The 27,952-nt window shown below is 44.3% G+C and overlaps 1 protein-coding gene and 1 long non-coding RNA gene across 2 annotated transcripts in view; one reads left to right on the top strand and one right to left on the bottom strand.

The window, feature by feature from the left end:
• Positions 1–17,825, bottom strand: part of LOC147973208 (uncharacterized) — a 33,326-nt gene extending 15,501 nt beyond the window's left edge. The window contains exons 1-3 of the mRNA XM_087524605.1: positions 17,387–17,825; positions 17,021–17,086; positions 16,882–16,950 (exon numbers count right to left, since the gene is read on the bottom strand). Of these exons, the coding sequence (XP_087380731.1) occupies positions 16,882–16,950; positions 17,021–17,086; positions 17,387–17,825 (574 nt within the window). The remainder of the gene's footprint in view (positions 1–16,881; positions 16,951–17,020; positions 17,087–17,386) is intronic.
• A 3,509-nt stretch (positions 17,826–21,334) lies between these two features.
• Positions 21,335–22,746, top strand: LOC147973207 (uncharacterized). Its single transcript, XR_015603595.1, has 2 exons — positions 21,335–21,771; positions 22,413–22,746. It is a non-coding gene; the product is annotated as an uncharacterized LOC147973207 (long non-coding RNA).
• Positions 22,747–27,952: the final 5,206 nt, after the last annotated feature.

Below are 27,952 nucleotides of genomic sequence, written 5' to 3'. Positions count from 1 at the left end.
TCCCATGTGCTCAGCCGGCTTGGGTCGAAGCGGCCGCTCATCTGACACATCATATGGGGCCGGCTCTGGAGAGGAAGGATCCGGCGCTCCACGAAGGCGGCCACCAAGTCGGCCCCGCGCAAGCCTTCCGACTGAATCAGCACCCGAAGCCGGGAGATGGCGGCGTTCCCGGCCGGAGACAACGACCGGGATCGGAAGCTCCACGAGGGCTGCCTCCCAGCCGGCGGGCCGGCTACGTAAGCCGGCAGGTTGATGTAGTCTTCTTGCTCGGCGACGTTCTTCACATAGAAATAAGATCTCTGCCAGACCTTTACCGACTGGATCAGGGGGATGGGCGGGAACGGATTGTTCTCACTCGCCCTCCTCATGGCGATGAAGGCCCCGCAGGGGGCGGGCACGCCGGCGACGACTGTGCCGAGCTTGCTCTGGAAGAACTCTCCCCAGAGCTCCAGCGTGGGGAGCAGCCCCAAGAAGCCTTCGCAGAGGGAGACGAAGGCCGACAGCAGCATCACCGCATTGGGCATGAGGTGATGCGGCTGGAGGTTGTAGAAGTCGAGGAAGGAGCGCAGAAACCCGCTCGCCGGGAGGCCGAAGCCGCGCAGGCGGTGCGAGCGGAAGACAACCCGCTCGCCCTCCTCCGGCGCCGGCGAGATCTCCCTCGCGGGCGCCAGGCGGACCTGTACGCGGTCGGCGCCGGGCAGGCGCCGGGTCTGGCGAAGGAACTCCACGTGGTCTTCATGGACGTTGGAGCCGTCCCAGGAGCTTGACAACGCCATGGGAGCGAGGTGGCGTGGAGACGCGACGGCGCTGAGACGGGAGGCTGCGGCGGCAGCGAAAGGAAGAAGACGAGGGTTAGGGGGGACGGAGTGGGAGGAAGCGCGCGAACCTCTGTCGCTCCCCCTCCTCCCCCTACTTATAGGCTCACGTGGCGGAGCCGAGGAGGCGTGGCATGGGGAAGCGTGGGGGTCGATCGTGCCCACTCCCCACGCCCTGCGATTATCGATCCTTAATGGCGAGACGAAAACTGCCTTGAGAAGGCGAGCGGCCCCGTGGGCCACGGGAGATCCGCGCCTGGACCGAGGCTCGCGAGTGGCGGGCCCGGGCCTGCGGCGGCGTCCCGTCGTGCGCGTGCGCTCGCAGGATCCTGCCGCCACGTGGCCGCGAGAGGGCCCGTGGTCAGCACGCAGGTCCCCTCTCCTCCCGCCTACGGGGGGCTATCTGAAGTCGGCGTACGCCCGCGAAGCCGGCTCTTCAGGATAGGAAGCTGACCAAGCTTCTCGTCCCCCTGTTCACCTCGGAGCTCGATCAGCTTCGGGGACTACTGTCGGAGTAAATAGCCATGGGTAGCCTAGCCGGCTTCCCCTGGCATTTCTGAAAAAATTACGAGCCCGCCCGGCTCTCAAGAATCCAAGACATGGGGCCGCCTTCCCCTAGCCGGCTGCGATCAAGGCCGGCTTTCGGAAGGCGGTCCGACTTTAACCCTCATGAGAGGGCCGACTCCAAGAAGCCGGCTGTGAGAAGGCCGACTCCTTCGAGCCGGCTCCCCGTAAAGCAGTCAAGACCGTACCCACAAAGTTTGCACCCACCTAACGGCGGTGCGACGGGGCGTGGCTACAGAAGAGCCTGCCACCCCCAAATCCCGGGGCATGCCTGGCACAGTGCGCCGTACGAGGTAGGCATGACCCGTCCGGCGCAACACTGTTGCCATGTTGACCCTGGCCTCACCCACGACGGGCCGCCAGCGTGGCCCACAGGCGGTGGGCCCCTTAGAGCAGAGAGACGGCCGAAGGCGGCCCCGCTTCCAACCAGTCGGCCCGAGACGGAGCCGGCCCCCCGCAGCCGGCTTGCTACCTCCCTCGAAGAAGACACCCCATTAAGGAGACAAGACGCGGTAGGGCTACATCGATCGTCCGACAGGCGGCGGTACTGTAGCCGCGCTTACCACGATGAAGCTCACGTCAACAAGATGAAGCCACAGTGACCAGCCGCCGACATGGCCCCGGACAGTGGGGCCTGCCTGTCGACCAAGGAGTTGGCAGCCGGCGGGACCCACCAGTCGGCGGGCCCCAGCAGCCGGCGCAGAAGCCGGCGAGCGCAGTCACAGACGGCTGGGCCCCGCGCTCAGCCGGATTACCATTGTATCCCCGGGGGGTAGGCCTATATAAACCCCCCGGAGCACCCATGCAAAGGGTTGGACCCCCTTCTAGTTCTAGACACCATACAAGGAGAAGAAGCAGGCTAGCCGTGCCCTTTCTTCCTCCTCCCCCCAAAAACAGCTCAAGGAGCGTCGTGTAGCTACTCGATTCATCTAGTGAGCATGCGGAGACCCCGCAGAGCAGCAGTAGGGGTGTTATCTCCTCGGAGAGCCCCGAAGCTGGGTAAGATCCGCCGGCGTGCATGTCTTCGCCTCATCCCGCTTCCAGGCACCGGCGATGTCTTACTGGTTCCCACAAAGATAAGCCACCCGTTGGCATATGTCGCACCCACCACCCGACAGAGATTGAACTAGGTATTGGATACCGACGACCGAATCTCGGGCAAGTAACATACCGATGACAAAGGGAACAACGTATGTAGTTATGCGGTCTGACCGATAAAGATCTTCGTAGAATATGTAGGAGCTAATATGGGCATCCAGGTCCCGCTATTGGTTATTGACCGGAGACGTGTCTCGGTCATGTCTACATTGTTCTCGAACCATAGGGTCCGCACGCTTAAAGTTACGATGACAGTTTCATTATGAGTTTATGTATTTTGACGTACCGAAGGTTGTTCGGAGTCCCGGATATGATCATGGACATAACGAGGAGTCTCGAAATGGTCGAGACATAAATATTGATATATTGGACGGCTATATTCGGACACCGGAAGTGTTCCGGGGAAGTTTCGGATAAAACCGGAGAACCGGGGGGGTTACCGGAACCCCCCGGGGGGTTAATGGGCCTCATGGGCCTAAAGTGGAGAAGAGGAAAGGCAGCCAGGGCAGGCCGCGCTTTGGAGATGGAGATCAAAGGCACAAGATGATGATGGCCATATCATGTCACATATTTTGATTGCATGTGATGTTTATCTTTTATGCATCTTATCTTGCTTTGATTGACGGTAGCATTATAAGATGATTCCTCACTAAATTTCAAGATAAAGGTGTTCTTCCTGAGTATGCACCGTTGCCAAAGTTCGTCGTGCCCAAACACCACGTGATGATCGGCTGTGATAAGCTCTACGCCAATCTACAACGGGTGCAAGCCAGTTTTGCACACGCAGAATACTCAGGTTAAACTTGACGAGCCTAGCATATGCAGATATGGCCTCGGAACACTGAGACCGAAAGGTCGAGCGTGAATCATATAGTAGATATGATCAACATAGTGATGTTCACCATTGAAAGCTACTCCATTTCACGTGATGATCGGTTATGGTTTAGTTGATTTGGATCACGTGATCACTTAGAGGATTAGAGGGATGTCTATCTAAGTGGGAGTTCTTAAGTAATATGATTAATTGAACTTTAATTTATCATGAACTTAGTCCTGGTAGTATTAGCATATCTATGTTGTAGATCAATAGCTCGCGTTGTTGCTTTCATATGTTTATTTTGATATGTTCCTAGAGAAAAATTGTGTTGAAAGATGTTAGTAGCAATGATGCGGATTGGATCCGTGATCTGAGGTTTATCCTCATTGCTGCACAGAAGAATTATGTCCTTGATGCACCGCTAGGTGACAGACCTATTGCGGGAGCAGATGCAGACGTTATGAACGTTTGGCTAGCTCAATATGATGACTACTTGATAGTTTAGTGCACCATGCTTAACGGCTTAGAATCGGGACTTCAAAGACGTTTTGAACGTCATGGACCATATGAGATGTTTCAGGAGTTGAAGTTAATATTTCAAGAAAACACCCGAGTTGAGAGATATGAAGTCTCCAACAAGTTCTATAGCTAAAAGATGGAGGAGAATTGCTCAACCAGTGAGCATGTCCTCAGATTGTCTGGGTACTACAATCGCTTGAATCAAGTGGGAGTTAATCTTCCAGATAAAATAGTGATTGACAGAATTCTCTAGTCACCATCACCAAGTTAGTAGAACTTCGTGATGAACTATAATATGCAAGGGATAATGGAAACGATTCCCAAGCTCTTCGTAATGCTGAAATTGACGAAGGTAGAAATCGAGAAAAATATCAAGTGTTGATGTTAGACAAGACTACTAGTTTCAAGAAAAGGGCAGAGGGAAGAAGGGGAACTTCAAGAAGAACAACAAGCAAGTTGCTGCTCAAGTGAAGAAGCCCAAGTCTGGTCCTAAGCCTGAGACTAAGTGCTTCTACTGCAAAGGGACTGGTCACTGGAAGCGGAACTACCCCAAGTGATTGGCGGATAAGAAGGATGGCAAAGTGAACATAAGTATATTTGATATACATGTTATTGATGTGTACTTTACTAGTGTTTATAGCAACCCCTCAGTATTTGATACTAGTTCAGTTGCTAAGATTAGTAACTCGAAACGGGAGTTGCAGAATAAACAGAGACTAGTTAAGGGTGAAGTGACGATGTGTGTTGGAAGTGGTTCCAAGATTGATATGATCATCATCGCACACTCCCTATAATTTCGGGATTAGTGTTGAACCTAAATAAGTGTTATTTGGTGTTTGCGTTGAGCATGAATATGATTTGATCATGTTTATTGTAATACGGTTATTCATTTAAGTAAGAGAATAAATTGTTGTTCTGTTTACATGAATAAAACCTTATATGGTTACACACCCAATGAAAATAGTTCGTTGGATCTCGATCGTAGTGATACACATAATCATAATATTGAAACCAAAAGATGCAAAGTTAATAATGATAGTGCAACTTATTTGTGGCACTGCCGTTTAGGTCCTATTGGTGTAAAGCGCATGAAGAAACTCCATGCTGATGGGCTTTTGGAATCACTTGATTATGAATCAGTTGATGCTTACGAACCATGCCTCATGGGCAAGATGACTAAGACTCTGTTCTTCGGAACAATGGAGCGAGCAACAGATTTGTTGGAAATCATACATACTGATGTATGTGGTCCGATGAATATTGAGGCTCGCGACATGTATCATTATTTTCTGATCTTCACAAATGATTTGAGCAGATATGAGTATATCTACTTGATGAAACATAAGTCTGAAACATTTGAAAAGTTCAAAGAATTTCAGAGTGAAGTGAAAAATCATCGTAACAAGAAAATAAAGTTTCTACGATCTGATCATAGATAAGGGTATTTGAGTTACGAGTTTGGCCTTCAGTTAAAAACAATGTGAAATAGTTTCACTACTCACGCCACCTGGAATACCACAATGTAATGGTGTGTCCAAACGTCATAACCATACTTTATTAGATATGGTGCGACCTATGATGTCTCTTACCGATCTACCACTATCGTTTTGGGGTTATGCATTAGAGACAGCTGCATTCACGTTAAATAGGGCACCATCTAAATCCGTTGAAACAACACCGTATGAAGTATGGTTTGGCAAGATACCTAAGCTGTCGTTTCTTAAAGTTTGAGGTTGCATTGCTTATGTGAAAAAGTTTTAACCTGATAAGCTCAAACCCAAATCGGAGAAGTGCGTCTTCATAGGATACCCAAAAGAAAATGTTGGGTACACCTTCTATCACAAATCCGAAGGCAAGATATTCGTTGCTTTGAATGGATCCTTTCTAGAGAAGGAATTTCTCTCGAAAGAAGTGAGTGGGAGGAAAGTAGAAAACTTGATAAGGTAATTGTACCTTCTCCCTTATTGGAAAGTAGTTCATCACAAAAATCTGTTCTTGTAACTACTACACCAATTAGTGAGGAAGCTAATGATGATGATCATGTAACTTCAGATCAAGTTACTACCGAATCTCGTAGGTAAACCAGAGTGAGATCCGCACCAGAGTGGTACGGTAATCCTGTTCTGGAAATCATGCTACTAGATCATGATGAACCTACGAACTATGAAGAAGCGATGGTGAGCTCAGATTCCGCAAAATGGCTTGAAGCCATGAAATCTGAGATGGGATCCATGTATGAGAACAAAGTATGGACTTTGGTTGACTTGCCCGATGATCGGCAAGCAATTGAGAATAAATGGATCTTCAAGAGGAAGACGGACGCTGATAGTAGTGTTACTATCTACAAAGCTAGAATTGTCGCAAAAGGTTTTCGACAAGTTCAAGGTGTTGACTATGATGAGAGCTTCTCACTCGTATCTATGCTTGAGTCTGTCCGAATCATGTTAGTAATTGCCGCATTTTATGAAATCTGGCAAATGGATAAACAAAACTGCATTCCTTAATGGATTTATTAAAGAAGAGTTGTATATAATGCAACCAGAAGGTTTTGTCAATCAGAAAGGTGCTAACAAAATGTGCAAGCTCCAGCGATCCATCTGTGGACTGGTGCAAGCATCTCGGAGTTGGAATATACGCTTTGATGAGTTGATCAAAGCATATAGTTTTATACAGACTTGCGGTGAAGCCTGTATTTACAAGAAAGTGAGTGGGAGCACTACGGCATTTCTGATAAGTATATATGAATGACATATTGTTGATCAGAAATAATGTAGAATTATTCTATAAAGCATAAAGGAGTGTTTGAAAGGAGTTTTTCAAAGAAAGACTTCGGTGAAGCTGCTTACATATTAAGCTTCAAAATCTATAGAGATAGATGAAGACGCTTGATAAGTTTTTTCAATGAGTACATACCTTGACAAGATTTTGAAGTAGTTCAAAATGGAGCAGTCAAAGAAAGAGTTCTTGCCTGTATTACAAGGTGTGAAGTTGAGTAAGACTCAAAGCCCGACCACGGCAGAAGATAGAAAGAGAATGAAAGTCATTCCCTATGCCTTGGCCATAGGTTCTATAAAGTATGTCATGCTGTGTACCAGATCTATTGTATACCTTGCACTGATTTGGCAAGGGAGTACAATAGTGATCTAGGAGTAGATCACTGGACAGCGGTCAGAATTATCCTTAGTAAAATAAGGATATGTTTCTCGATTATGGACGTGACAAAAAGGTTCGTCGTAAAGGGTTACGTCGATGCAAGTTTTTGACACTGATCCAGATGATTCTAAGTCTCAATCTGGATACATATTGAAAGTGGGAGCAATTAGCTAGAGTAGCTCCATGCAGAGCATTGTAGACATAGAATTTTGCAAAATACATACGGATCTGAATTTGGCAGGCCCGTTGACTAAATTTCTCTCACAAGCAAAACATGATCACTCTTTGGGTGTTAATCACATAGCGATGTGAACTAGGTTATTGAATCTAGTAAACCCTTTGGGTGTTAGTCACATGGAGATGTGAACCAATCACATAAAGATGTGAACTATTGGTGTTAATCACATAGCGATGTGAACTAGATTATTGACTCTAGTGCAAGTGGGAGACTGAAGGAAATATGCCCTAGAGGCAATAATAAAGTTATTATTTATTTCCTTATTTCATGATAAATGTTTATTATTCATGCTAGAATTGTATTAACCGGAAACATAATACATGTGTGAATACACAGACAAACAGAGTGTCACTAGTATGCCTCTACTTGACTAGCTCGTTAATCAAAGATGGTTATGTTTCCTAACCATGGACAAAGAGTTGTTATTTGATTAACGGGATCACATCATTAGTTGAATGATCTGATTGACATGACCCATTCCATTAGCTTAGCACCCGATCGTTTAGTATGTTGCTATTGCTTTCTTCATGACTTATACATGTTCCTATGACTATGATATTATGTAACTCCCGTGTGCCGGAGGAACACTTTGTGTGCTACCAAACGTCACAACGTAACTGGGTGATTATAAAGGTGCTCTACAAGTGTCTCCAAAGGTACATGTTGGGTTGACGTATTTCGAGATTAGGATTTGTCACTCCGATCATCGGAGAGGTATCTCTGGGCCCTCTCGGTAATGCACATCACTTAAGCCTTGCAACTAATGAGTTAGTTGCGAGATGATGTATTACAGAACGAGTAAAGAGACTTGCCGGTAATGAGATTGAACTAGGTATTGGATACCGACGATCGAATCTCGGGCAAGTAACATACCGATGACAAAGGGAACAACGTATGTATCTATGCGGTCTGACCGATAAAGATCTTCGTAGAATATGTAGGAGCTAATATGGGCATCCAGGTCCCGCTATTGGTTATTGACCGGAGACGTGTCTCGGTCATGTCTACATTGTTCTCGAACCGTAGGGTCCGCACGCTTAAAGTTACGATGACAGTTTCATTATGAGTTTATGTATTTTGATGTACCGAAGGTTGTTCGGAGTCCCGGATATGATCACGGACATAACGAGGAGTCTCGAAATGGTCGAGACATAAAGATTGATATATTGGACGGCTATATTCGGACACCGGAAGTGTTCCGGGGAAGTTTTGGATAAAACCGGAGAACCGGGGGGTTACCGGAACCCCCCGGGGGGTTAATGGGCCTCATGGGCCTAAAGTGGAGAAGAGGAAAGGCAGCCAGGGCAGGCCGTGCGCCCCCTCTCCCCCTAGTCCGAATTGGACAAGGAGGGAGGGGCGGCGCCCCCCCCTTTCCTTCCTCTCCTCTCTCCCTTCCTTCCCCCTCTCCTACTTGGACAAGGAAAGGGAGGGGAGTCCTACTCCCGGTAGGAGTAGGACTCCTCCTGCGCGCCTCCTACTAGGGCCGGCCGCACCCCCCCTTGGCTCCTTTATATACGGGGGCAAGGGGGCACCCTAGGACACACAAGTTGATCTTCGTGATCGTTCCTTAGCCGTGTGCGGTGCCCCCTCCACGATATTACACCTCGATCATATTGTAGCGGTGCTTATGCGAAGCCCTGCAACGGTTAAACATCAAGATCGTCACCACGCCGTCGTGCTGACGAAACTCCTCCCCGAAGCTTTGCTGGATCGGAGCCCGGGGTGCGTCATCGAGCTGTACGTGTGTCAAGAACTCGGAGGTACCGGAGTAACGGTGCTTGGATCGGTTGGACTGGCAAGACGTACGACTACTTCCTCTACGTTGCGTCAACACTTCCGCTTCGGTCTACGAGGGTACGTAGACAACACTCTCCCCTCTCGTTGCTATGCATCACCATGATCTTGCGTGTGCGTAGGAAATTTTTTGAAATTACTACGTTCCCCATCACTCCTCCCCTGGGCGCGCCCCCCTGCCTCATGGGGCCCCCGTAGCTCCACCGACGTTCTCCCTCCACCCATATATACCTACGTACCCTAAAACTTCCAGAACAGAAGAGAGATCGGGAGTTCCGCCGCCGCAAGCCTCCAGAACCATGAAAAACCAATCGGGACCCCTTTCCGGTACCCTGCCGGAGGGGGGATCCATCTCCGGTGGCCATCTTCATCATCCCGGCGCTATCCATGACGAGGAGGGAGTAGTTCACCCTCGGGGCTGAGGGTATGTACCAGTAGCTATGTGTTTGATCTCTCTCTCTCTCTCGTGTTCTCTCTCGTGTTCCATCTATGGCACGATCTTGATGTATCCCGAGCTTTGCTATTGTAGTTTGATCTTATGTTTCTTCTCCCCATCTACTCTCTTGTGATGAATTGAGTTTCCCCTTTGAAGTTATCTTATCGGATTGAGTCTTTTATGAACACTTGATGTATGTCTTGCCGTGCTTATCTGTGGTGACAATGGGATATCACGTGCCACTTGATGTATGTTTTGGTGACCAACTTGCGGGTTCCGCCCATGAACCTATGCATAGGGGTTGGCACACGTTCTTGATTCTCCGGTAGAAACTTTGGGGCACTATTTGAAGTAATTTTATGTTGGTTGGATAAATCTGAGATTGTGTGATGCATATCGTATAATCATGCCCACGGATACTTGAGGTGACAATGGAGTATCTAGGTGACATTAGGGTTTTGGTTGATTTGTATCTTAAGGTGTTATTCTAGTAAAAACTCCAGGGTTGTTTGTGACACTTATAGGAATAGCCCAACGGATTGATTTGAAAGAATAAGTTTGAGGTGGTTTCGTACCCTACCATAATCTCTACGTTTGTTCTCCACTATTAGTGGCTTCGGAGTGACTCTTTGTTGCATGTTGAGGGCTCGTTATATGATCTATCTATGTTATTATTATTGAGAGAACTTGCACTAGTGAAAGTGTGAACCCTAGGCCTTGTTTCCTATCATTGCAATACCGTTTACGCTCACTTTTACCACTCGCTACCTTGCTGTTTTTATATTTTCAGTTTACAAAAACCTATATCTACCATCTATTTTGCACTTGTATCACCATCTCTTCGCCGAACTAGTGCACCTATACAATTTACCATTGTATTGGGTGTGTTGGGGACACAAGAGACTCTTTGTTATTTGGTTGCAGGGTTGCTTGAGAGAGACCATCTTCATCCTACGCCTCCTACGGATTGATAAACCTTAGGTCATCCACTTGAGGGAAATTTGCTACTGTCCTACAAACCTGTGCACTTGCAGGCCCAACAACCTCTACAAGAAGAAGGTTGCGTAGTAGACATCAAGCTCTTTTCTGGCGCCGTTGCCGGGGAGGTGAGTGCTTGAAGGTATATCTTTAGATCTTGCAATCGAGTCTTTTAGTTTCTTGTTTTATCACTAGTTTAGTTTATAGAAGAAAACTATATAAAAAATGGAATTGAGTTTGTCTCATACACTTCACCTTTTTAATATCTTTCGTGAGTATGATGGAAAGGATAATTGTGCTCAAGTGCTAGAAGAAGAAATCTCTAAATTGTTTGGCACTAAATATGTGAATGATGAGCATGATTGCAATGTTGTTAGTATGAATTTCTTGAATATCCATGATGCTAATGATATGCAAAGCCACAAGCTTGGGGAAGCTATGTTTGATGAAGATGATATTTTTTGTCCCCCAAGCTTTGATGAGCAAATTTACTATGATGAAAGAATGCGTCCTATCTATGATGATTATTGTGATGACACGTATGCTATAAAGAATAATGATAACCATGAAACTTGTCATCTTGATCTTAATTTTCAATCACATGATAGTTATTTTGTTGAGATTGCTCCCACTATTATTCATGAGAAGAATTTTGCTTATGTGGAGAGTAGTAAATTTTCTATGCCTGTAGATCATGAAAATAATGCTTTAGGTGCTGGTTATGTTGTTGAATTCATTCATGATGCTACTGAAAATTATTATGAGGGAGGAATATATGCTTGTAGGAATTGCAATAATATCAAGTTTCCTCTCTATGTGCTTAAATTTTTGAAGCTATGCTTGTTTTACCTTCCTATGCAAGTTGATTCTTGTCCCCACAAGTTGTTTTCTCACAAAATACCTATGCATAGGAAGTGGGTTAGACTTAAATGTGCTAGTCATATTCTTCATGATGCTCTCTTTATGTTACAATTCTTATCTTTTATGTGAGCATCATTGAAATCATCATGCCTAGCTAGGGGCGTTAAACGATAGCGCTTGTTGGGAGGCAACCCAATTTTATTTTTGTTCCTTGACTTTTGTTCCTGTTTAGTAATAAATAATCCATCTAGATTCTGTTTAGATGTGGTTTTATCTTTTAATTAGTGTTTGTGCCAAGTTAAACCTATTAGATCTTCTTGGAAGATAGTTATTTGATCTTGCTGTAATTTCCAGAATCTTTGCGCTCAGTGCCCGAATTTTCAAAAATCACCAGAACGTGATAAAATAGTGATTCCAATTTCTTCTGATCAATAAACAAATTGCCCAGGTCGTCTAATTTTTGTAGAATTTTTTGGGTTCCAGAAGTTTGCGTTAGTAACAGATTACTACAGACTGTTCTGTTTTTGACAGATTCTGTTTTGCGTGTGTTGTTTGCTTATTTTGATGAATCTATGGCTAGTAAAATAGTTTATAAACCATAGAGAAGTTGGAATACAGTAGGTTTAACACAAATACAAATAAAGAACAAGTTCACTACAGTACCTTAAAGTAGTCTTTTGTTTTCTTTCTCTAACGGAGCTCACGAGATTTCTATTGAGTTTTGTGTTGTGAAGTTTTCAAGTTTTGGGTGAATTCTTTTGATGGATTATGGAACAAGGAGTGGCAAGAGCCTAAGCTTGGGGATGCCCATGGCACCCCCAAGATAATCCAAGGACACCAAAAAGTCAAAGCTTGCGGATGCCCCGGAAGGCATCCCCTCTTTTGTCCACTTCCATCGGTAATTTACTTGGAGATATATTTTTATTTATCACATGATATGTTTTTTGCTTGGAGCGTCTTGTATTATTTGTGTCTTTTCTTGTTAGTCTACCACAATCATCCTTTCTGTACACACCTTTTGAGAGAGCCATGTATGAATTGAAATTTGTTACAATACTCTATGTGCTTCACATATATCTTTTGAGCTTGATAGTTTACTCTATGTGCTTCACTTATATCTTTTTGAGCGTGATAATTTTTGCTCTAGTGCTTCACTTAGATCTTTTAGAGCACGGTGGTGGTTTGTTTTAAAGAAACTTGATCTCTCATGCTTCACTTAGATTATTTTGAGAGTCTTAAATAGCATGGTAATTTTCTTAAAATCCTAATATGCTAGGTATTCAAGAATAATAAAAATTCTCTTATGAGTGTGTTGAATACTAAGAGAAGTTTGATGCTTGATGATTGTTTTGAGATATGGAGGTTATAATATTAGAGTCATGCTAGTTGAGTAGTTGTGAATTTAAAGAATACTTGTGTTGAAGTTTGTGATTCCCGTAGCATGCACGTATGGTGAACCGTTATGTGATGAACTCGGAGCATGATTTATTTATTGATTGTCTTCCTTATGAGTGGCGGTTGGGGACGAGCGATGGTCTTTTCCTACCAATCTATCCCCCTAGGAGCATGCGCGTAATACTTTGCTTTGATAACTTGTAGATTTTTGCAATAAGTATATGAGTTCTTTATGACTAATGTTGAGTCCATGGATTATACGCACTTTTTCCCATCCTTCCACTATTGATAGCCTCTCTAATACCGTGCACCTTTCGCCGGTATCATACACCCACCATATACCTTCCTCAAAACAGCCACCATACCTACCTATTATGGCATTTCCATAGCCATTCCGAGATATATTGCCATGCAACTTTCCACCGTTCCGTTTATTATGACACGCTCCATCATTGTCATATTGCTAGCATGATCATGTAGTTGACATCGTATTTGTGGCAAAGCCACCGTTCATAATTCTTTCATACATGTCACTCATGAGTCATTGCATATCCCGGTACACCGCCGGAGGCATTCATATAGAGTCATATTTTGTTCTAAGTATCGAGTTGTAATTGTTGAGTTGTAAGAAAAATAAAAGTGTGATGATCATCATTATTAGAGCATTGTCCCAAGTGAGGAAAGGATGATGGAGACTATGATTCCCCCACAAGTCGGGATGAGACTCCGGACGAAAAAAAGAGAAAAAAAGAGGCCATAAAAAATAGAGAAAAGGCCCAAACAAAAAAAATAAAAAAATAAAAAAAATGAGAGAAAAAGAGAGAAGGGACAATGCTACTATCCTTTTACCACACTTGTGCTTCAAAGTAGCACCATGATCTTCATGATAGAGAGTCTCTCATTTTGTCACTTTCATATACTAGTGGGAATTTTTTATTATAGAACTTGGCTTGTATATTCCAATGATGGGCTTCCTCAAAATGCCCTAGGTCTTCTTGAGCAAGCGAGTTGGATGCACACCCACTTAGTTTCTTTTGTTGAGCTTTCACATACTTATAGCTCTAGTGCATCCGTTGCATGGCAATCCCTACTCACTCACATTGATATCTATTGATGGGCATCTTCATAGCCCATTGATACGCCTAGTTGATGTGAGACTATCTTCCCTCTTTTTGTCTTCTCCACAACCACCATTCTATTCCACATATAGTGTTATATCCATGGCTCACGCTCATGTATTGCGTGAAGATTGAAAAAGTTTTGAAAATGTTAAAGTATGAAACAATTGCTTGGCTTGTCATCGGGGTTGTGCATGATTTAAATATTTTGTGTGGGGAAGATGGAGCATAGCCAGACTATATGATTTTGTAGGGATAACTTTCTTTGGCCATGTTATTTTGAGAAGACATGATTGCTTTGTTAGTATGCTTGAAGTATTATTACTTTTATGTCAATATGAACTTTTGTCTTGAATCTTTCGGATCTGAATATTCATATCACAAGTAAGAAGAATTGCAATGAAATTATGCCAACTAGCATTCCACATCAAAAATTATCTTTTTTATCATTTACCTACTCGAGGACGAGCAGGAATTAAGCTTGGGGATGCTTGATATGTCTCCAACGTATCTATAATGTTTGATTGCTCCATGCTATATTATCTACTATTTTAGGAAATATTGGGCTTTATTTTCCACTTTTATATTATTTTTGGGACTAACCTATTAACCGGAGGCCCAGCCCAGATTTGCTGTTTTATGCCTATTTCAGTGTTTCGAGGAAAAGGAATATCAGACGGAGTCAAAAATGAACGAAATCAACTGGAGAAGTTATTTTTGGAAGGAAACCCACCTGATGGACTTGGACCCCACGTCAGAAGATATGGGAGGTGCTCACGAGGGTGGGGGGCGCGCCCTCCCCCCCTGGGCGCGCCCCCTGCCTCATGGGGCCCCCGTAGCTCCACCGACGTTCTCCCTCCACCCATATATACCTACGTACCCTAAAACTTCCAGAACAGAAGAGAGATCGGGAGTTCCGCTGCCGCAAGCCTCCAGAACCACGAAAAACCAATCGGGACCCCTTTCCGGTACCCTGCCGGAGGGGGGATCCATCTCCGGTGGCCATCTTCATCATCCCGGCGCTATCCATGACGAGGAGGGAGTAGTTCACCCTCGGGGCTGAGGGTATGTACCAGTAGCTATGTGTTTGATCTCTCTCTCTCTCTCGTGTTCTCTCTCGTGTTCCATCTATGGCACGATCTTGATGTATCCCGAGCTTTGCTATTGTAGTTGGATCTTATGTTTCTTCTCCCCATCTACTCTCTTGTGATGAATTGAGTTTCCCCTTTGAAGTTATCTTATCGGATTGAGTCTTTTATGAACACTTGATGTATGTCTTGCCGTGCTTATCTGTGGTGACAATGGGATATCACGTGCCACTTGATGTATGTTTTGGTGACCAACTTGCGGGTTCCGCCCATGAACCTATGCATAGGGGTTGGCACACGTTCTTGATTCTCCGGTAGAAACTTTGGGGCACTATTTGAAGTACTTTTATGTTGGTTGGATAAATCTGAGATTGTGTGATGCATATCGTATAATCATGCCCACGGATACTTGAGGTGACAATGGAGTATCTAGGTGACATTAGGGTTTTGGTTGATTTGTATCTTAAGGTGTTATTCTAGTAAAAACTCCAGGGTTGTTTGTGACACTTATAGGAATAGCCCAACGGATTGATTTGAAAGAATAAGTTTGAGGTGGTTTCGTACCCTACCATAATCTCTACGTTGGTTCTCCACTATTAGTGGCTTCGGAGTGACTCTTTGTTGCATGTTGAGGGCTCGTTATATGATCTATCTATGTTATTATTATTGAGAGAACTTGCACTAGTGAAAGTATGAACCCTAGGCCTTGTTTCCTATCATTGCAATACCGTTTACGCTCACTTTTACCACTCGCTACCTTGCTGTTTTTATATTTTCAGTTTACAAAAACCTATATCTACTATCTATTTTGCACTTGTATCACCATCTCTTCACCGAACTAGTGCACCTATACAATTTACCATTGTATTGGGTGTGTTGGGGACACAAGAGACTCTTTGTTATTTGGTTGCAGGGTTGCTTGAGAGAGACCATCTTCATCCTACGCCTCCTACGGATTGATAAACCTTAGGTCATCCACTTGAGGGAAATTTGCTACTGTCCTACAAACCTGTGCACTTGCAGGCCCAACAACGTCTACAAGAAGAAGGTTGCGTAGTAGACATCAGTTATTGACCGGAGAGGCTTCTCGATCATGTCTGCATGTCTCCCGAACCCGTAGGGTCTACACACTTAAGGTTCGGTGACGCTAGGGTTGTAGAGATATTACCACACGGTAACCCGAAAGTTGTTCGGAGTCCCGGATGAGATCCCAGACGTCACGAGGAGTTCTGGAATGGTCCGGAGGTAAAGATTTATATATAGGAAGTCCAGTTTCGGCCATCGGGAAGGTTTCGGGGGTCACCGGTATTGTACCAGGACCACCAGAAGGGTCCCGGGGGTCCACCGGGTGGGGCCACCTATCCCGGAGGGCCCCATGGGCTGAAGTGGGAGGGGAACCAGCCCCTAGTGGGCTGGTGCGCCCCCCCTTGGGCCTCCCCCTACGCCTAGGGTTAGAAACCCTAGGGGTGGGGGCGCCACCCTTGCCTTGGGGGGCAAGGCACCCCCCTTGGCCGCGGCGCCCCCCCTAGGCACCCTATATATAGTGGGGGGGAGGGAGGGCTTCGCACAAAAGCCCCTGGCCTCTCCCTCTCCCTCTCGTGACACTCCTCCATCTCCCTTGCGCTTGGCGAAGCCCTGCTGAGATCACCGTTGCTTCCACCACCACGCCATCGTGCTGCTGGATCTTCATCAACCTCTCCTTCCCCCTTGCTGGATCAAGTTGGAGGAGACGTCTTCCCAACCGTACGTGTGTTGAACGCGGAGGTGCTGTCCGTTTGACACTTGGTCATCGGTGATTTGAATCACGTCGAGTACGACTCCATCAACCCCGTTCTCTTGAACGCTTCCGCTCGTGATCTACAAGGGTATGTAGATGCACTCCTCTCTCCCTCGTTGCTAGATGACTTCATAGATGGATCTTGGTGATGCCTAGAAAATTTTAAAATTTTGCTACGTTCCCCAACACACATGATATACACGCGACATCGTGGAACATGATTAAAATACCCATCCCGGCGAACGTGTAGCCTTCCTCGTCTTCCGAGTCTTCCTCCAATATGGCATCCTCTTCATCACCTATCGGATAGTTATTTATGAGGCTCATGTATCCAATAGGTCGTGCATGAATATAATAAAAAAAGTTTACCATCGTCATTGACTCGCGGGTGTGTTGTATGTTCTTGGATAGTATCATGAATTAGAGATGTATTTTCTATGAATACAACATAAACGTATGATCAATATGATTATCAACGACTTATCTTAGAATGTCAGAACAATTAAGAGGAAACATTACCATTAGTGACAAGGACAGATTGTGAAGGAAGTTCAAAATCATTGACACCTTCCACAGTCATCGCTGGATTTTGATCTAACGATTCATTCACGCCATCGTTGGGTGCTAGATGTATTTCGCCTAGATTGCACATTTGCAATGTACTTTCTATTCATACAGCATAAAATTTTCAGTGACTAAATCTAGAGAATCAGAATACGAAGTTAAAAAGATTACTGTTGTTAATGATGACCGGTTGTGGTGGATGTTCAAACCCATTTATGCTGTCTGGGGCAATCGACGAGTTTTCATCCATCGATGTGGGTCTGTTCTTCCTACCACTTGCAGGGAAAGCTTGGTTTCGACGATCCATCAAAGCTTGCCTTTCTCCGGGTGTCACATGTTTTCTCCGTGGTTCCGTACTGACATCCATATCTGGCGTCTCCGCACATGATATATCCTCAGAAGCAGGTTGGATATAAATAGGGGAACCAATGAGCTCAGGAATAGACCAATCACGTCTGACTACAGAGCCATCGGGACCAAATAAACTTGCATTTTCGCGAACTATCTTCGGGGTGTAAAATGGGTTCTCCATGGCCAAGGAATCTTTGCTGAGAGTGTTGCGCCTTGACGCGCGACGAGCGCTCTTCGCATGCTTTTGCTCATGAGTCATACCGGCATACCGCTCCCTATCATTAGCACGTTTACTTTCCATCTTCTCTGTTGAAATCACATGATAAGTGCACAGCAACATAAGAGTACTGATTGCGTGATCTCTGCTAATGAACAATTCTGATTGGTGCCGAGTAATTATTACCTGTCGATGACTTTGTTTGCTGATAGGCTTCACGCTTACTTTCTAGCAGTGCATCCTTCTTATTGTTATCCATGTGAGCATACCTGTCCCTATCATTAGCACGTGTACTGTTGATTTTCTCTGTTGAATCACACGAAAGTGGCAACATTGTCAGAGTGCTTGTTTGCTACATGTAACGAATGAACAGTTTTGACTGGTTTGATGCAAATTTTTACCTGTCGATGATTTCATTTTTTGATAGGCTTCACGTTGTCTTTTTAATAGCGCTTCTTTCTGATTGCTATCCATGCTTGCATATCGTTCCCTATCTCGTTGCCCCCTTCGCTCTTTGGGATCTATGGGTTGTGGCTGAATATGGGATGATGTGGGACTAACAATACTGCAAGTGTTGAAGTCAATAATATCTACAGAATGGAGAATCATCATATATGTAGAACAATGAGTAATGAATAATTAGCATAGTAAGATTTATTGGTTGTCTTTATTGAAGGAAATATGCCCTAGAGGCAATAATAATGTTATTATTTTATTTCCTTATATCATGATAAATGTTTATAATTCATGCTAGAATTGTATTATCCGGAAACATAATACTTGTGTGAATACATAGACAAACCAAACATCACTAGTATGCCTCTACTTGACTAGCTCGTTAATCGAAGATGGTTATGTTTTCTAACCATAGACATGTGTTGTCATTTGATTAATGGGATCACATCATTAGGAGAATGATGTGATTGACATGACCCATTCCATTAGCTTAGCACCCGATCATTTAGTATGTTGCTATTGCTTTCTTCATGACTTATACATGTTCCTATGACTATGAGATTATGCAATTCCCGTTTACCGGAGGAACACTTTGTGTGCTATCAAACGTCACAACGTAACTGGGTGATTGTAAAGGAGCTCTACAGGTGTCTCCAAAGGTAAATGTTGGGTTGGCGTATTTCGAGATTAGGATTTGTCACTCCGAGTGTCAGAGAGGTATCTCTGGGCCCTCTCGGTGATGCACATCACATAAGCCTTGCAAGCATTACAACTAATGAGTTAGTTGCAAGATGATGTATTACGAAACGAGTAAAGAGACTTGCCGGTAACGAGGTTAAACTAGGTATTGAGATACCGACGATCGAATCTCGGGCAAGTAACATACCGATGACAAAGGGAACAACGTATGTTGTTATGCGGTCTGACTGATAAAGATCTTCGTAGAATATGTACGAGCCAATATGAGTATCCAGGTTCCGCTATTGGTTATTGACCGGAGACGTGTCTCGGTCATGTCTACATTGTTCTCGAACCCGTAGGGTCCGCACGCTTAAGGTTTCGATGACAGTTATATTATGAGTTTATGCATTTTTTATGTACCGAAGTTTGTTCGAAGTCCCGGATGTGATCACGGACATGACGAGGAGTCTCGAAATGGTCGAGACATAAAGATTGATATATTGGAAGCCTATATTTGGATATCGGAAGTGTTCCGAGTGAAATCGGGATTTTACCGGAGTACCGGGAGGTTACCGGAACCCCCCGGGAGGTATATGGGCCTTAGTGGGCTTTAGTGGAAGAGAGGAGAGGTGGCCAGGGCTGGGCCGCGCGCCCCTCCCCCTAGTCCGAATAGGACAAGGAGAGGGGGCGGCGCCCCCCCCCCCTTCCTTCTCTCTCTCCTCTTTCCCCCTCCCGAATCCTATTCCAACTAGGAAAGGGGGGAATCCTACTCCCGGTGGGAGTAGGACTCCTCCTGGCGCGCCCTCCTCCTGACCAGCCGCACCTCCCCTTGCCCCTTTATATACGGGGCAGGGGGCACCCCTAGACACAAGTCGATCCACGTGATCATATTCTTAGCCGTGTGCGGTGCCCCCTTCCACCATAATCCTCGATAATATTGTAGCGGTGCTTAGGCAAAGCCCTGCGACAGTAGAACATCAAGATCGTCACCACGCCGTCGTACTGACGGAACTCTTCCCCGACACTTTGCTGGATCGGAGTCCGGGGATCGTCATCGAGCTGAACGTGTGCTAGAACTCGGAGGTGCCGTAGTTTCGGTGCTTGATCGGTCGGGCCGTGAAGACGTACGACTACATCAACCGCGTTGTGCTAACGCTTCCGCTGTCGGTCTACAAGGGTACGTAGATCACACTCTCCCCTCTCGTTGCTATGCATCACCATGATCTTGCGTGTGCATAGGAAATTTTTTTGAAATTACTACGTTCCCCAACATTTATACCATTCTGGTGGTTTTGTTTGTTTTGAACCGGCAAATCAATCAATTGCCTCCGGTATGTGTCATTTCTACTGAGCCAGTCATTATCTTCAAGAGGAACCATATTTTCCTTGTTGCAAGAAGTGACTTCTTGTTCTAACCATGGTACATCAGGTATAGTTGCTTAGAAACATGGAACAACAGAATTGCTATATTTGCAAGTAATAATATGACTACTATTAAGCACCTTTAACAACTGACGTATCTTGACTTGATTGTGTCTCTTGGGAATGAACCGATAGTCGAGCTTCCTTTTGTTGATAGGCTTCACGACGCTTTTTAAGTAACTCATCTTTTTTCTCTGCATCCATCTGTGCATATCGTTCCCTAGCACGTTGCCGCTTGCGCTCTTTCGCATCTATAGGTTCCCCTCCATTATTAATATCAATGACACCTAAAAACAGAATAATAATTTAGTTATTTCTTGTGCATTAGATTGTACAATTACACAACATTAGATCATTAAATATTACTTTGGTTCGTAGAGTTCGACATGTCTTTGAAGTGAGTACGACCACTCGATCGCGTCGGAGACTTCATCTGCAAGGAAGATAGTATCAAAAAAAGTTTCTCTTACGTGGCCACCGTGGTAAGATTGTTATTGTAGAGTCCACGCTTATTCTACCTCATTCCAATTCATATTCGACTTATGCACTCCTGTTTATTATACCATGAATTAAAATCACTAATGATGATGATTTAAAATTTATTCATGCAAGTAGGGTTTAGTTGTCCAATGTCTACAGTGAAATTCAGTTGACATTACCTCAAGAGTATAAATTATAATTTGTTGATGCAAATTAAAATGATACATATTTTATATCCATAAAATTAATAGCACGTTGTACCACAAATATCTTGCATTCTCTCGAGTCACAACATTTCATCAGACTATTTTTTAGGACCGTTTACCATACATTAGATATCCACATGAGAAAATATAAGAAATGGAGGCATCATTGTACAAGAGAAAAACATAGCGTAGTAAAACATTTAGGGCCTCTTTGATTCGCAGGTTTGTCAAAATGAAGGAATAGGAATATGCAGGAATAGGATGGCATGTCCCATAGTATCCTACATGATCTGCAAGAATGTTTGATAGCGCGGGAAAAACAGAGGAACTTTACAAAAAGGTTTGAGTGGATGGAAATTTTCCTCCAAAATGTAGTACAAATGGATCCTATGGAAAAATTTCTAAAGATGCCAATCCTACGAATCAAACGAGCATCGTAGAAAAAATTCCTAACACTGTGTTTGGATGTCTTCATTGGAGCCTAGGAAATGGATTTGGTATTGAACTAGCAGCAATACAGCCGTTTGGATGGACAACGAATTCGTATTGGAAACAAAAGCCAATTCCAAACCGTTTTGCCTTCGACGAAAAGCTTCCTCCCACGTTTCGGAGGGGTACCGCTCCGATTTGGGCTGAAATCGCGAGCGCCCGCAAAACGAAAAATAAAAAAACAGAGCAGGGAGGTCGGCGATGACCTAGGAGCTCGGCGGCGGCGACCACCACGAGCACCGGCGGCTGCGCAGGTGCCGTTCTTCCCCGTTCTCTCTCCCTCTTCCCCATCCCAGCACCTCCTCCTTCCCCGTACCGCGCCGCATCCCATCCCCGTACCGCGTCCCCTCCCAACGCCGGTCGGCGACCAAGATGGAGGTCTGCGGCGGCCCGAGACATCTAGCCCGCGCCCCCTCTGGCTCAGCCGCGCCCTGACCCGCTGGATCCACCCTTCCCCCTATGCCATGCCCCTCCATCCTCCTGTACACCCCCTCTTTCTGCACCATGGTCGACGGAGCTGCAGCTCCTCTGCTCCTCTACACCATGTCCGCCCGACCGCTCCCTGTATGAATTCTTCTACTCTTCCAGCATGGCCATAGCCTACCTCCTCTTCTCCTCCTCCCTCTATATCCCTCTCTGATTAGCTAATTTACAATGCTTATTATATCAGATGTTAGTAACAAAGTTCAGTCATTAAAATATTTTTGCTGAGTTGTCTGATTTCATAATCAAGAGAATGTAGACGAGTGTTCAGTATGGGTATTAAGTTTCCTACCATGGCTCGTAAAGTTTAGATCACACTGGACTACAGAATTTTCTCATCTGAATTTTGTTATGGAGCTGCAGCTCCTGTTCTATAGTGTGACCACACCTGACAACTCCTCTTGTTATGCAGATTACTGAAGTTTCGTTGATCCATAAGCCTATTGAAGGGACTAGCGGGTAGTGCTTGGCGGCACGCCGCGCTTCGTTGATTCGTTTGAAATTTGCTTTCATGGAGTTCTTAAAAAATGCTGTATGTTTTGCATGTGTGTGTCTTTATAGTGAGGGAATGAAGCATGTATGTTGCTCTGTTCGACAGCAAACTGAACATGTATGCCATGTGTGCTGCTCCTTTCGACAGCAGAAAGTTCGCTTCTGCTTTGTTAGACAGCATAAAATTCTTGTTGTTTTCATCATTTTGATCTAATTCAGTTCACCAAAACTGAAAGTGTGTGTTGTTTTTGTCATTTTGATCTAGGCCTTTATAAACAAAATTACACAAGGAAGTAAGAATAAACCTGAATGTTGATCTAGGCAAAATTCAGTTCCGATATGTTATGCCTTTCTAAACAAAATTCAGAGATACAAATATTCTGATCCTGTCGGTAGAATAAACTGCAATACATGCTCTGTTCCTGATATTCTTGACAGCAACAAAACTGCAATAATTATTGAGTGGAGGAAACATGCAATATATTGTTGTCCATGTATAACCATTTTGCGTTTTCCTGATGCATTTCTAGAATATTTATTTATTTTCGTTGCTATATATTTATTCGTAGTAAGATTTCAATTTTGAGTCATGTAGAACAAGGTATAACCTGGTAATGTAGCTATGCAATTCCAAAGTTTGTCATCCAAACATGATTTGGTATTGAAATCTCAGAGACATTTCAAGGGCCAATTCACTGGACAACCAAACAGGTGAATTCGTATTCGTTCCATTTCAGTTTCCTCACTGATTTGGAATTCAGACCAATTCAATACGGAGCTCTCCAATGGAGACATCCAAACGAAGCGTAAGGGTTCAAATCCTTCAAAAATCCTATGCAATTCCTTTGAATCAAAGGAGCCCTTAGCCCACCCACGACAACTAATCTGGTCAACAGCCTATTACATCAAGTGCCACCATCCATCCATTCTAAATTGGCCCAACTTGGGCCTGCCAGCACCGTTGTGCCATTATGCGCACCGTCTGATCCTCTGAACGGCACATATCAACAACACGATCACAAAATCAGCACCGGTGGAAACCCTACCCAAAATATCCTCCAATTTTCGCCGTCATTCACGGAAAGGAAGGAGATAGCGGCTGCGTCGGCGCCGAATTCCTTGCCGGCGTGGCCGCGCCGGCAATTCGGGATGCTCGACGATGATGTCGTGTCCGGCGTCGATCTACCCCGTTGTGCTCGTTGAGTATGTGGTGCCGCCGTCCTTGAAGGCAGACGTCCTGGCCATGGTGATGGGGGCTGCGTGGGCCGTTGCCATTGATGGCAGGCGCTGTGGCCGGGAAACGGCGGCTGCGCGCGCTATGGTGACGGCGGGCCGGGAGACGGCCTCCGCCCGGAAGACGGAGGCTGAGCGGTTTCTGTGTGCTGGAGTTTGCTCCGGCGGCGTGGAGAGGAGCTGCAGCCGGCGCATCGCAAAGGGATGGAGGCCCCCTTCTCCCATCCAGTCACCGATTATATGTGGGTACGTGTATTTCTGCAACCTCATGTATTAGTCTGAAGCATGCTATTCTATTATGCTCGAAGCTCAAATAGTAAACATGATGTGCTTTGCATAGAGTCGATGCTCACAAACATGGGGCTAATTATACATGGTAAACATGAATAAACCATAGGTCTTACCGAACCAAATTAGATAGGAGTCTGCGTGCGTTTATCTTAGCCGCGTGGCACCCGGGTTGATAGTCGAGCTGATTGAATTGGAGGCGGGGAAAGATCAGTAGGAAACCAATGCCACGAAGAGTGCGTGAGGTTCGTATGCCAAGTTATCCAACATTGTGTGCGTGGAATCAGACTTATATGCAACCATGGATAGGAAAGTGATCCCGTATTAACTAATTAGAGTTAATGCGCATTATTACACAAGGAATTAGTGGGGAAACAAAAAAAATGGAAAGAACACACACATATATATATAGCAGTTGATCCCGGACAGAATCTCATCTGTCATTGATTTCTTTCATCCAGCTGGATTTATAATGATGACATACGTATAAAAATAGATCCTTGTGAAGCTGTTTTAGAGGCGACGAACACTAAGTGGCTGTGCGAACATCATTATAGAGCATCAAAGTGAATTTTGCATCAGACTTGAACCCTCCTCATTCGTTGAACGTGAACATGGCTCATTCGTTGAACAATCAAGCTGGCCCGATTCTGCAAGGACCCTAGAGCATCTCCTAGTGCCGCACGGCAGGCTGCCAGCTCGTAGGGCTGCTGGTTGTCTGGTTGGAAGACAAGCTGGCTCATGTATGTCGTTTTCCAAAACCCTACAAAATAGGTTTAATAAAACAACATACAATACATATTTTTATATAAGATGGTCATGTTAAACGTTCTTCGATTACAGAAGCACTCATGTTGTGCTCTGTTGGCCTCAAGCATTGTGGCACCTAAAGTCCAGAGCCCCTGCTTTGCTAGTCCCCACCGCATCAAGTGACGTGACACATGCTGGTCCCAGACATGTAGGTAGATAAACTCCCTCCTGGTTGAGCAATAAAATGTTAGCCCACTGCCAATAAAATGTACTAAACATTAAGTAGAGTTCTTACCGAGTGTTCATTAGGACCACATGTCGGTATGGCGTGGTACGGTCGTCTGACCTGTGTAACATTATTTTGCTGACATGCATCAGTATGCCAATGACATCTGGGAAAAAATGATGTGAATTTGTTAAGAAAGTCTGGCTCAACTACATGTCAGCAAAATTCATTGTGAAATGATACAATGCACCTGCAAGCATCTTGTTTCTGAGGCTGTATACATCTATAAAATCAATGAATCGTGGCGGCAACGAAGGGGTGTTAATGCTGGCCCTGGCAAGAAGTATTTCAGTGCGCGAGTGGAGGACGATGTAAAAGTCACATGGCACCGGCAATGCAACTGGCAGATGCATAGCTGCTGGTTCAAAACCAACTTTTTTGAATAAGTATACTGAGCCGGCACGTAGGTTGTCGCTGAAACGATATGCGATCGGTTGAAATGGATCAAATGCAATTGCATCCATTTTGACCCCCTGGAAATTTATTGCACACATGAGCAGCATGCTGAATATATTATCAGCAGATCACTTGATAGCATATCTTCTTTGAATACTTACAGTTTGGTCGATGAGGATGGCGTGAAAGATGGCTGCTCCACTCCGGGTATGTTTGATGCGAGCATACAAAACCTTTGCCGTTGCGTCCCAACCTCTACTGTATACTAGTAGAATGCCCGTGCGTTGTCACGGGCTTTTTAGTTTTTTTTTAAATTGCACATATATAAAAACTTAGTGAATTTTTTGCCACATCCAACAACGTTTCCTCAGGTCCGTTGTTGATGGATTATTTTGTAACGTCAACATAACCATCTTCATCTCTCTCATACTTTGTGAAAATAAACACAGAGGAATACACCTTTTGTATTATCATGTGCAACATATATATAAAGAAAAACAATTAATTGTACGCATATCTTCTGATTGTGTAGAACTCGATAAGTATTTAGTCCGGTCCATCATAGTTACACAGTGATTTTGTCAATTGACATTTTCAAAGTAGCAGCCGAAGACATTGGTTTTCATCTTTGATCTACGAAAATGAACATATAAAGAGGAGGCGTTCTGGCTCTCGGCCTCCACGGAGGCCTTTTTTTTTGAAAATTTCAAATTTCAAACTTGTGAGTTTCAAAAAAATCTGAACTTTTTTTGTACAAGTAAACAAGGATGTTTTGTGTATGTGTGTAAAATTTCAGAATGAAATAGGTTGAAATGCGATCTATACAAAAAAGACAAATTCATGGTTTTTGGATGAATAGTATCATGTGTTAAAAAGGCTCAAATTTGTCTTTTTTTGCACAGCCCTCATTTCAATGTATTCTGTCATGAAAATTTACACACTTGTGCATTACGCGGAGGCCGTTTTTCTTGAAAAAATCAAATTTCAAACTTGTGAGTTTCAAAAAAACTTACCTTTTTTTGTACAAGGAACAAGGATGTTCTGTGTCTGTGTGTAAAATTTCGGAATGAAATAGCTTGAAATGCGATCTGTACAAAAAAGATAAATTCATGGCCTTGGAGAATGAATAGTATCATTTGTTAAAAATGCTTAAATTTGTCTTTTTTGCACAGCCCTCATTTCAACGTATTCTGTCCTGAAAATTTACACACTTGTGAATTATTTGAAATGTAAAAAAAATAAGAATTTTGATTCATTTTGAATTTTTCAAAAACCGGCCTCATTGGAGCTCGGCCTCCAAAAGGGATTTTCGCATATACTAAGAAAAATAAGCTAATACATAATATATATTCATTGGTTAGCTGCTAGATGTAAGCGTGGACCCTGCTTTCTAGTAGAGTGAGTTGCATCCCAATTATAATAAATTGTAGGCTCACCTAAAATCATTTTTTGATAATTATTCTTTAGAAATGGCTTGTTATGGTATCTGATATTTTTTTTACTATATAAAACAGTATGTGACATTTTTTTCATAACAAACCGTCACTTTTCCCTAACAAGTATGTGATATTTTCACCATATAAAAAAGTATCGCTCATTTTTCTTCGTATCTTACAAAAGCAATTCACTCTTTCTTAGACATACCGCATGGCACAAGGCTCACACTCACATCTCATTCCCCCGGCCTGCTCTTCCCTCCATGACATCTACGCCGCCATATCTCCCTGCCACGGCTTCTCACTGTCGCCTCCCCTCGACACCACAACATTCAGCTCACACCTTTCTCCCACGGCCGTCTCCCCTTCCCTTCACGGCGTCACCCAACCTCTCCTCTAACCTCCACGGCGTCCCTTGCCGATTCTTGGTGCAAGGAGTGCACAATGTCATAGCCAACTGCTTGAAGGCCTGGAGGTGTCTCCTTCAAGTGGAGGTAGCTAGGAGCTGTGGCAGAGCCGACGATGGCATCGATCCATACGTGACCGCATCATTGTGTTTCTTCCCACGGTCTCATGGTCTGGAAGGCGAAACACGATTTATGTGTATGTATTTATATATATACACATAAAACGTATAACTACCGAACAGACGTGGGCTCTGATAGTTATTTTAGAAATACATCTGGGGTTGGACGTGTTGCACCAATGCTATTGCTGAATCAAGCAATTAATCGGTAATTGGTTTCCATGCACTGGACCTCATATGCCGGCACAAACAAAAAATAGCCATGGACTGGATTGGGACATATGAAACATACGAAAATCTGAAAGGAAGAAACACTCCTTCCTTTGACAAAAAAATATTAGGCTAGCTAAGTGCCCGTCTCTTCTGTTTAGAATAACATCAAGATCAATCACACGATCATACTAAAACACATAACTGATCCAGAATCACAACTACACAAAATCAACCCAATCAATTATGAGCACTTAACATCATGAACTTCATGCTTCAGGTCTATCATTTCATGAGTAATTGGTTCAGTTTTTTAATTCTATTCTCTCTTTCTG

Source organism: Triticum urartu, chromosome 5A (assembly GCF_056163025.1).
Source record: "Triticum urartu cultivar PI428250 chromosome 5A, HENAU_Tu73, whole genome shotgun sequence".
NCBI classification, from domain to species: domain Eukaryota; kingdom Viridiplantae; phylum Streptophyta; class Magnoliopsida; order Poales; family Poaceae; genus Triticum; species Triticum urartu.
The sequence above is the reverse complement of the archived record's forward strand: the minus strand, read 5'-3'. Positions and strand labels throughout refer to the sequence as shown.